This window comes from Anarhichas minor, unplaced genomic scaffold (assembly GCF_050575085.1).
Source record: "Anarhichas minor isolate MPS153535 unplaced genomic scaffold, ASM5057508v1 ptg000067l, whole genome shotgun sequence".
Lineage (NCBI taxonomy): Eukaryota > Metazoa > Chordata > Actinopteri > Perciformes > Anarhichadidae > Anarhichas > Anarhichas minor.
Window position 1 is genome coordinate 2,774,527 of NW_027466513.1, and position 12,026 is coordinate 2,786,552.

The window sequence follows — 12,026 nt, forward strand, 5'->3', positions numbered from 1 at the left end:
CTAAAATGATTTCAAATGACTAAGAATGGCTCCTTTTTTGTAAATCCAGAGATATTTCATAGTAGGGTGGATGGAAGCACTTGTCCGTGTCCATTTCTGTTCTGAATCTCAAACAGTTTGGAAAGACAATAGTGGGATTGTCCACGTTCACACATGACCGCATGAATGGGAGTAGGTCACTAGGAAAATTGTAGCACAAGTTCAGCCAGGGAACTCACTGGCAGGCAGCCACTGGCCTGACTCAGCTGGGTGTTTGTTCACTTAACCAATCACAGACGCTTCCCAAAACCAGCACTCCATATCAATCGGAAAGGAAACTCGCCAGGTCTTTGGTGCTGTTCAGTTTGCTGCTGCTGCTGCCTGCTAAGCATATCTGGCTATTTTTACTCCAAATCCAATTCATTGGGGATAAAAATGGCATTCATGCAACCTTTCTGAACCAGACGATGATGTCCTCAAGGGAGGAATCTGTAAGCTTAGAGTCACAGTCAAGGTTAACACCTTCCAGTAAGGGAGAGCGTGTGGCATTAGGGATGCCATTTAATCTGTTGCTCATCTTTTTCCTCACGAGCATGAATTTATCACCTGTTTCCTACTCTGTCAAATTTATGGTTTTGCTGCTCATGATTTGGATGATGGATGTTGTTACTCTTCCACCGTTCCAGCGCTGTTGTCACTAGAATTACGTTTCATTCTTGCAACAGGATTTATTAAAAACATCTAGCAACCTGAACCATTTGCAGATAAAATATAACCCGCTGGATTTGGGAGGACTTCCTGTGATGACTGATTTCAAGTCGAATGGCCTCGTGCGATGGCCTTTTGAATTATTATTCATTTATTTACACACTTCGGATGTGTGTGTGTGTGTGAGAGAGAGAAAGAGGTGGTCTTACAGTATATTCTATGCTCAAATACCATCTGAGCTGGTTTTATTCTTGCACTAATACATGTATCTAAAATGAGTCTAAAATTTCATATAGGTGATTTCTACATATTGGTTTAATAACTAAAATTATTTTGATCAGATTCTCAGATGTTATCGTGTTTCTGAGATTTGCTATTTTCCTTGTGTCTGTTCTTTGTGTCTCTCCCAGTGTGCATCCTTTATTCGTGTATTTTTTTTATCACTTATTTCATTTTCTGTCCCATCAGGAAGCAGCAAAGAGATGATATATAACTCATGTCATTCGTAATATAATAGAAAAATAAGAATTGATAATGTGTTGTTCAGGGATGTTCGTATAGCTATACCTACAAAAACTAATCCACTGTAATTCGTAGCACAAAATCTATTTGTATGTAGCCCATGTAATACTGATCCAGGAAGTATAAAGAGCAACAAAGTCGGGGTGGATTCGTGGGTCCAAAGACACTGGAGCTGTCTGTCATACAGCTTCTGCACTAAAGTAGTTATTTTAACCCAAAGGTTGAACCATATGTCACATAACTTCAGGACTTGAGTTAACTTCCAAAGTTATTTTAACCCAAACATTGACTTTTTGTCACATAACAGTTCCAAAATAACTCCACTCTTTTCCTAAATCGTTTTTTTGATGACTAAACCCGACCAAGTTGTTGCAGATTTGAGAAATACCGGACATTCATCAGAGAAAGCGACTAAAAACGAGGAACAACTTTTCGTAAGATATCATACGACCCATGGTATGAGGATGCGATGTTCAGGGAGATGATGCACCCTAAAATACAGCAAGTAAAGTGCACAAGAGCAGATCCCTTAAATAGGACAAACGCATTACTATGCTCCACGTCATTCACCATCCATAACGAATAAATCAGATTACCCTGACTGAAATGATTGAAATAAAATACATACTTAAGTCAGTACATTTTTTGGCCGCAAGCCAGTCACTGGTCTGACGCAGTTCGCATGCTTTCACCCAATCAGACACACTTCACAAATAGGGCAATCTGTTTAAACGGAGAAGGAGACGCACGACTGCAGGTCCGTGCTTCCTGCTACGCCATACTGATACAGATGTATGCCGAGCGCGTCCGGACACTTTTGCACACCTACCACACCACCCTCTGGTGTCAAGTCACCCGCTTGTGTCTGCTTCAATGTAACGTGGAGCAGTGGCGCTGTTCCCTCACAGGGAGGAGTTGTGGTACATTGAGTTACGGCCACAGACTGCACATGCAAAACAAAGCTATTCTTTGCCAAAAGCAAAACAATGTTTGTCAGTGACAATGCAAGTCAATTGTTAGTTGTCGCTCCTGACATAAAGCTTTGACAGCTTTGACAAAGGATGAATAGAAAATTAGAAAGGCATCAGAGTTTTGACGACTGAGAGATACTCATAGTAGAGTTTTGACGGTTTCTCATCTACCTGTGTAATTTGCTTCGTGACCAAACCAAACTCTGCCCGTCTCTGCTCGATAATACTTTTTTTTTTTTATCATCTCCATGTTTCCAATTCAAGACGTGCTCACACACTGTGTCATATATACTGGAGGCTATCTGAACTTGGATAATGAGAAACCCTTAGAGCCTGTACTGCCATATTTTAGAAGATATGCCTTTAGATGCAGAAGTGGATGGGGCGGGCGGCTTCAGCTTTAAGTTATTGACACCGACGATAAAAAATCAATTTTTTTGAAAAACAGGGTAGTTAATTGGACATTTACAAAAAGCACATAGCCTGTTATTCGGAGAGGGGAAATGTGCAAAGATAAGGGGAAGGAAATGTAAAGATGTATAGATTGTTACATTTTCGCTGCTTTCAGATAAAAAAAACTAAAGAGATCCTGTTGTGGTGATTTCCATTATTTAACAATGACTGAAGAATCGCATGCTTTCCTGCTGCTTCTCTTACTGCTAAGAAAATTCAAAATGCTTCGTCAATAAAAAACAAACATGTATTTAAAGATCCACTAATAAGTATTTTACATATCCGACGGCAGACATGACATCATTTGATTTCCATGTGCCGGCCCAATGTAAACATAATATGACCCACGTGAGTGTATTGATCAGGCTGATGATATAATTATAAACACATCCTCCCCTATTTATACGTTGCATGTCTGTATTTTCACTGATCTGGAAACAACACAAGTGAAGTCATTGACAGTTAATATAACCTGTTTAGCAGATGTGGACGAGGTTTCGAATTTCTTTGATAAACATCAATTTTGATGCTTTTTTATAACCTTATTTAGATCCAAAGTAGGCCTACATGTCTTAACCAGTGAAACATTTAAATGTGTACCGCAAAAAAGTTGTTTACTTTCCAGATTAATTATGTCTTGTATGATGAACAATACATAGACCTTGCCAATGTCACTCAGCGCTGACCACCAGAACACACACACACACACAGTTAGTTTAGATTCCTGCATTCCTTTCGACAGGCTTTTGTTAAGAGAACTATCTTAATATTCAAACACTTTTTTTCGTGGAGCGTCAGATCGGCTTACATTTAGAGCTATATTTGGGGCTCCGAGTAAGCCTCGGTCTCTGTACCTGCCCAGCACTAGCTGGTTAAATTAGTGCAGCAGTTAGAAGCTAAACACACGAGATACCGATATTTTTCTCAGGAGCGAAAAGAAGAATAAATATTGGACTTTTTTTTGACAGGTAGACACAAACATGACTGCAATTGAATGCTAATGTTGCTCTGTGTCTGAATGTGTGAATAATCCACTGGTTGCCAACGAGTTTATCCACTTGTCCCTAAATGGACAAAAGATAAGTTAAATAAAGTATTTCATGAACTTAAAATATTATATGGTGGCACAACACTGAGTTAGCAGAACAACTCCAGAACAACTGACACTAAACAAGAGTGAACGAATCCCCAAAACATCCTCCCTAATATATTCTAATCTCAAATCCCTCCAGCATGTGGCTTCCTCTTTGCTTTCACACAACTAAACATGGCTGTCCTCGGAATGGACTGCAGGAATTTAACAGTTTTTTCATCATTCTCACGATGACTTGAATATTTTGAAAAAGTTAAGGAGAGCTGTAAAGCGACACAGTATTTTATAAGCTAGGTGTCACTTTTCTTGTAACTATTTGGAATGCAGGTCCCACCCTTGCAGGATTCGAACCATCGGGATCAAAAAGGCGGAGACGCTGCTGTGATTCTCTTGGGCCGAGGAGACAGCTCGCATGAGTTATTCCGAGTAAATAATAGCTTTGGAAAGTCTGACAGCTCAGCACATTTAGAGATTCAGATATTTGCATTTTGCAGTCAACACTCCGCAGCGTGTGATTCTGTGGCCTTTTAGCATGATTCATTCCATTCCCAGGGAGCATCTCAAAAGCTCCACTTAACTCATACAAAATAAAATTAATTTGTTTTTCATGTTACACAGGCCACAGAAAAACTTAAAACTTAACAATCGCAAATCCAATATATGGCTCGCCCTCTGTGAGTTGGGAGTTTTAAAGATAGCTCTGTGTTTATTTAACCTCACAATTTGTTTTATGAGGAGCCCCGGGATGCAATATTTGAATCCAGTTACACATGACAGGAGATGGGTGTCTTGGGACATGGAAGCACCCTGGGAAGAGGAATAAGAAGATAAAGACTCTCATGAAATAAGAAAAGGCACAGGTGCTTGTCAAGTACACAAAACCCTTTGAAGAGAATTTGTCCCTCAGCGTTGTGCTCCGTGTGCTTTGGTGAAAGATTAGACCTTGTGTCAAATGTTTACTGCCTGTGTCAAGGAAGTACTGAGATAGATAGATAGGAAGGAAGCATGGGAGGTTTATAGAGATAGACAGTCGGATAGAAAGAAGGAGATATGAGTCATGTTTCCTTCCAAACATAGTGCATATTTTAACAGAATTTCTCCTGTTGGTTGTCATTTAACAATTGCAGTAGAAGAGGGAACGACAGAACGACACAATTAAAAGAGCTTTAGACCTTTTTGTTTGTGATTCCGTCATTGTTGTCTCTTTGTAGCTCAAGTTTGTCTTACGTTTTAAAGTGCTTTGTACGGAATCCAGAGCAAATCTATGATTGAGGGATTGTTTCCACACGGATCTCAACATGGCGATCGGCTGAGTCGGAGGTTCGCAGCTAACAGTGCTAACAACGCAAACAACAACAGTGCTGACAGAGTGTTTACCTGAGAAGGAACCGGAGGGTTGACCCAAAATGTCTTTATGTTTCTACTCGTGTTTTTTATGCACAAAATGAACATAAAAACAGATGGCTAGAAAGTCACCTACACCTATACAGAGGAGGAGATGTAGATAGATACGTTGAAGGGGAGATGTAGATAGATTTTAAATAGGTTTCATAAACCCTCATAATGACTGAAATATAATGCACTGACGTTCCCTTCCTTTAAAACTCAAACTTTGCAGAGGTTCAAATGGAGTCAAGCCGATTGTATTTGCATACCAATTAATCACAGTTACAGTCCTGCAAGGCTGCACATTAAAAACTATATCCTCACTGAAGACACATAGAAACCCTCTGCTGCAGAGCCCTGTGTGGAGGCTTACAGTGTTCATGCTCACATCATGAGCCGCTGTGAGGCTAGCTGTGTATCAAGCCATCTAGGAGACAGCCTCTGTGTTCCATCTGCCTACTGATGCGGAGCGGCAGAGTGAATGTCAGGCGGAGCTGGTCACTGTGTCTGTTTTGGGGGCGTCGGTAAGGGTGTGTGTGTGTGTGTGTGTGTGTGTGTGTGCTGCTTACCGTAGCCGAGGAGCCGCGCATGTGTGCGGTGATGGTGGCGGTAATGTGTGTAGTGGGAGTGGGAATACAGGTTTAGACAGTGGGCAAGAAGCCAGTGCATGACTGCATCATTGTGTGGACTATACAGTTCAGTGAAGGGGAGATTTGATATTTTCTTCCTCTCAGTAGAGCCTTCCTTTAAGCCAGAGCTTTGCCCAGGGAACACTCACAAAGGCTGCAGCTGGCAGAATCCTGCTACGTGATCTAAAACCAATTTCGCTATTTGAATAAGCTAACACTTATTTTCTTATCTTCCCCTTGCAGTCGAAAAAAATCCAGGCTCAACTGAAAGAACTGCGGTACGGGAAAAAGGATTTAATTTTTAAGGTAAGTTCAAACTGAAGGGGGGCTGGCTTTACAGTAGCTCCAGACCAGGGGTAAACGGGTACTTCAGACCACCTTGAAAAGGATGATCCCATCACAGGAGGTACTCCAATTAATTCAGTCTGCAATTACAAAGGCCAGCGATTAGTCCACATAGGGCCACATACTGTCTTCTGATTTCCTTACATTAAGATCCATGTAGAGCCGAAATAAGACGTATGAGGATACATGGTGTGGACAGTGGTCGATGAAGTTTATACAAGGAAATCTCCAAGACACAAATACAGGCATCATGTATCGCTACATTCCAGTGAGCACCATGGTAAGAATATGATGCAGTGAGGTTAAACCCTTTGGAAAGATGTTCTGAGATGGCTGGGAAATGTTAATTTCGATGTAATTGACCTATAGTGAATTTGTGTCCGGCCAACGCAGTCTCACTAACATTCATCCAATCCCGATGCTTGGTCAGTGCTCATAAGCTTCAAACTATGATACTCTAGGTACCCCTCTGGCATCAGTCTTAGACCACTCAGCACTGACCAAGCGACTGTATTTTTGAGTTGGTAGCGAGAACTTGTTGGTCCTGTAAATATTGGGAGGGTCTTTGTTTGCTTCTGGCCTCAGATGCCTAGGTACCAAATATTGATTGTCAAACTTTTTCATAAGTCTTAAATTACTACCACTGAAGTTTTTATGGGGCATCAGAAATGTGTCTCCCCCTCACATACGTCCTTTGCAAGCACTCGCACATACTCTACTGCCCCTTGAATTGCGACGGAGTAATATTTATTGGCATTGACTGGAACATGGACTGACCTTTCGGGCCTTGTTTGCAGTGTTAAAATATCGGTCGACATTTCAGCCACGAACAATGTCATTTCTTAAATGTATGTTTTGATCCATTAGACCCATTTCCTAAAGTTGTGTCCGACATAAATGAATAAAAGGGACTCAGTCCTTATGAACTGAATTTTATGCTTCTAGCCCAACGCCTGAATACTTTGTCCCTGGATGTCCTGTTACTTGTTCTATTTCTAGCCCATGAATGATGGATGCATTGACTTGTTTGCTTGGTGTCACTGCTCGTAAATCGTTGTCTCTAAATTGCATCAGTCACCCACACAACACAACCTTATTGCTCAATGTCACCAGATATTTCATGTGGACCTTCAGAACATTGTGTCCGTGGTGATTTACAGGTTCAGATGGACTAGGCTCATTTCATTGTACTGTCAGTATTTTAAAACCAGCCATCTTTGAGAGATGACAGTCTGCTCTTTTTTTTCCTGATGGAAAGGTCAGAGGGAAATGAATCATGTATCTCTGACCCCACTGATCCCTCCTGCTAGTCCTGAAAACTCATATGTATTCCACATATGCTTTGATCAAAAATCCCAGAGGGGGACGAGGGAGGAAGTAGAGAAGAGTCATTCGGAAATGTCATCAGCTTCACAGGGGGGATGTCAGTTTAGGCACCTTGACCGGGAAGCAGTCGAATTGGTTGTGACGTCTGTTGTATCACATCAAACTGCATTTTGCAGCACACCGTCACGGTACTGTGAACAATCTCACAAGACATCAAGAAACGTCAAAAAATCAAATTATTTCATCTTGGGAACAATTCGGTCTTTCTTAGAACTGACCTGTACCTGTCAGTTCCATAAAAGACAAAGAACTGTGGAACTATAAAAACAGAAATGGGTACCGTTTTGACAAGATGCAATAATGCAGGTTCACCAGCCTGCTCTCATTGCCAAATACCGACGCGTTGTCACGCCCCTCTGCGCCAGATGCCGACACACAAGGCACTCTTTAGCGTCCAACGCGACAGGCTTTTTAAAATACAATGTAAACCTATCCAGGGCCTTATTAGATGCCCAGAGAACATGCTGTGGGAGAGTGATGAAATAGTAAAAAACCCACACAGGGTGGGAGGGTCAAACAAACAAGGGATTTGCAACCTGGAGACAGATATTCGAGACACATGGCCAAAACAATTATTTTGAAGTTACGTGCTTTCCGTACTTATGATACGTGATGCAATGCCCAACCATGATGTCTTTGCTAAACCCAACTAAGAGGTTTTGTTGACAGAACCTGCGACCTCATACTTTGACGAGCTGGGCAACCCAATGCAATATAAAGGGGTGTCAAGGGTCCTGGCCAAGTGTCAGTATGTGACGAGTTGGGATGCGAATGTGTTTAATTCATATGTTGAAGACATACACCTACGGTACCAGAAGAAGGAGCTAGTGTTGTCAGTGTTTTTTTCAGTGGATCATTTCCATGAATAGTCCTTCGATTTGAAGGACAACTTAAAAAGACTTAGTGAATCCAAACTATGCAATCCCAGTACATGACTGTAAACACTACACACAGGCAGGTTCCCCTTCACTTGCTCAGCCAAAACATTAAAAACGTCAGAGAAACTGACGCTGCCTTCCGCCATGTTTTCCCTGTGAGACAGAATTTTTGGCAGTCATATTCAAGCCCTCACATCTTCTTGACTCCTTCAGTCCACTTTTAAATTTACCCTTAGAGCTGTTTCTCTTCCAGCTTAGAAAAAAAAAAAACAGAAAGAAAAATGATGGCTTGCTGTAGCTGCATGCCTCGTCTAGCAGAGTGGCCAGTACCCTACTGACCCCACACCTCTGTAATGGATTCAGCACAAAGAATTGGAGCTTTAGACCTGGAGGCACTAACCCTAAAAGTCAGCATTTCTGGGTCAGTGGCCACGCGCCCGCAGTTCTCAGAGCACTATCTGCTGATGATGCTCTGTGTAATGGATGGTAATGGCTCTCAACTGTAATGCTACACATTCGCATGCGCGCCCATACAAACACAAGGTCTTGAGATCCTTTAGAGCATGAGCTAAGAGCAGGTTGGATTTGTTTTCACTGTGCTTGTGAGCACAGCCTGGACTCATTATTATTCATTACTCCACACTTTCTAAGAGCAATCCATTCTCACTCCCAATGTGTCAAATTCGGCAGCTTGGTCAGTGCTCCTCGGCGCCTGACACCAACGCCCGGAGGCACTGTTTAGTGTCTATGTGATGCACCGGGCTTGCAATAAACTCCAATGTAAACACAGCCGCGTCCTTATTACACGCTCAGAGCAAATGGCAAAGTATATAGTGTGAGATAGTCCACTGTGGGCAGAAGAGGCGGTGCATGGTTCAGCTCAAAGTGCAGCATTTTGTATCAGTAAGCCATTCTCACATTTCACATACAAGAGCCAGAAGTGAGTTTGGAGAGATTTTATTATAGCAAATTTCCCCTTGGGGATGAATAAAGTATATTTCTATTCTATAGCAGCAGCAATAATCATTTGGTTTAAGGGAAACACTGTTTATTGTTTTGGTCGTTTGTAACATCATATTATATTGTCCGCCAACACACTTTCATTCCAACTCGTCACATACTGACGCTTGGTCAAGACCCTCTGGCTTCACTTTCTAAGGAGCTTTTGGTAGCTCCACTACGGTTGCAGTAAAGACGTGGTTCATGTTGTGAATTCAAATAAAAACGTTTGAATAGAAAAAGTACGTAAGCTAAGTAAAACGCAAACCACGTAACAAATGTGTCAAACATTACTAACGTAACTTCAAAACAACTCAATATTTTGCGTTAAAACGCCGTTCTCCTGGTTGAAAGTCCTGCGTTTGCTCTACCCATTCACCTCCCCTCCCTCCTGCTCTTTCTGGAATTTTTCAGTCTTAATACTTGGTCATTACAGGAGCATTTACTCTGAGTGACTTCTAATGAGGTGAATGGGTTTACATTGTAGTTACTTGAAAGCCGTCTGGTACAGACGCTAAAGGGAGCCTTGTGCCTAGTGCCAAGGGGCGTGACAGTACATTGGTATTTGATGCCCTGGAAATGAGTACAGGCTGTCCACTGCCAGTAGTGCAATGGCAAATATTCAATAACATTTTGTAAGTCCCTTTGAAATTGGACTGTTTTATTTAATTTTTTTTGCAAGTAACCTTCAGGATCCCATTATGCTGAAAATAATCCAAACGTGTATCAGTGAATACTGCCATTTTCCACAATGAGATCATATGCAATCCTTTGTGTTGATGATTAAAGTACTGTCCCTCAAACTTTTATTACCTTTGGATCCCCTCTCGAGCACAGCCCGACGGCTACAAATGACTTTGTGAGATTGTCCTGAGCTCCCTGTAACTGAAAAAAAAAAAAAGATCTTCTGAGACAAAGATTTGATTCTTTGGCTTCTTTCAAAACCCATTGTGGTGAATGTTGCCCTGTCCTCGACTGTCACTGCACGACTCATCTATCAGGGAAAACTTAAACATCATTGCTGCTGCCCCGTTGAGTGGTAGAAGTGACAGACATGTGAATGGCAAACACGCCATGAGTTCCCACTGCGTCACAAAACTCCCTGAGGTACCACATAAGTCTTTAAAACTCACCAGGAAGAATCAATCGGTCTCATCACCCATGTCTGAAATTCCAAACACTTTTTTTCCCCAGAGATTGTGGGTACTGTTTGTTGGGATATCTGACCTTGGGTGTTTCAGAATGTTATAGCCCATGCAGCTTTTCATTTTGAGAGGCCAGTAAAAGACACCCAACAAAAGTTCATGGCTCAAAGACTGCATGCAAATGATCCAATACAAGTTTCTGTAACACTGTCCAGAGCCCAAGTCCATAATGCCTTTTAAACATACTTATAATCTGTATAATTATAAGCAGTTAACAATATTCATAATGTTGTATAACAATATTCAAAACACATTATAAAACATTGTATAATGACTTATAAAGTCAATTATCATAATACTTGATAATTGCTGGTGACTCACTGACAGGATCATAATGTGCATTACATTACATTACAGACGCTTTTATCCAAAGCGACTTACAATTCAGATCCTGTTCGCAAGTTAGTGAAGTAAGAAATAATTATGAAACATTGTGCGTTTTTTCTTGCATAGACTTTTAATTATTATTTTTTTAACTACACTGTGATCCTGGCAAAAAAAGAGTGTCAGTAGCCACTCACATATGTTTACAAGCAGGTTTAAGTTAAAGCTGAAAGAAAACGGCAAAATTTGATAATATTTCCTCAATTGCAAAAAGGGTTTTTAAAGCTCACTTGAGGGGATTTTTGTCTTTGTCAAAAAAAGTTGAGGCACTAAACAGATTATGGAAACCTTTCTGCCGAATAAATTCTGACTGAATATTTTAAATCAGATTTAAGTTGTTTCTGCTGTCAGTGTCTCTCCAGATATTTCCATAACGTCTTAATCTTCATGTAGGAACAGCATGAAACATGGCCAATAGTAGCTGACACCAAAGAACAATTAAAACTTGCCCAGTTGAAAAAAACTCCTGAAGACCTCTCTCCATTGTTCAATACAATGCAGCCATGATCCCGTTGCCCTCCTATTCAAAGACACAGGGGATTCATTGAGTGCTTAAGGCATACAATGTGCATGGAGTCGAGTGCTCAATGCTTTGCGCTGTAGGTCGGTTATTGAGGAGGTTTGGGATGGAGAAATGCTTTTTTGTGCCCATTTTTGTAACAAACTGAACTGATCAGAAAGTCACGTCTTTCTCCAGGGCCAGCAGCTAATGGACCTGGAGCACAAGTTAACCATCGCCAAGGAAGAACTGGAGAAGACCGCACTGGATAAGGTGAATAAACCCCCCAAAAAAACTATATATATATTCTGCTTTAATTGTGACGCTTATGTAACATTTCTTTATTTGTGGGTTGTGTACTTTTGAACTAATGTTGTCTGTCTCATCTGACCCATTTAAACCCTGCAATTTCCAATGCTGAATCGAAAAAAAGCATTTGCAGTAATATTTGATTGTATAAATCAGTTTTGCAGCAGCTTTAATTCATGAGCTATACTGTTATTTTCATAGGTGCTTCGGAAAACAGGTAGTTCTGGTGCTCAGCTCAGGAGTACTGACATCAGAGGCTGCTGAAAAAAATAATTCAACC

At 41.1% G+C, this 12,026-nt stretch overlaps 1 protein-coding gene across 1 annotated transcript in view; it reads left to right on the plus strand.

Moving 5' to 3' along the window:
- luzp2 (leucine zipper protein 2) overlaps window positions 1-12,026 on the plus strand; it is a 165,840-nt gene that overhangs the window by 136,095 nt on the left and 17,719 nt on the right. Inside the window, exons 7-8 of the mRNA XM_076078547.1 lie at window positions 5,985-6,047; window positions 11,636-11,710. Coding sequence (XP_075934662.1) covers window positions 5,985-6,047; window positions 11,636-11,710 — 138 coding nt within the window. The remainder of the gene's footprint in view (window positions 1-5,984; window positions 6,048-11,635; window positions 11,711-12,026) is intronic.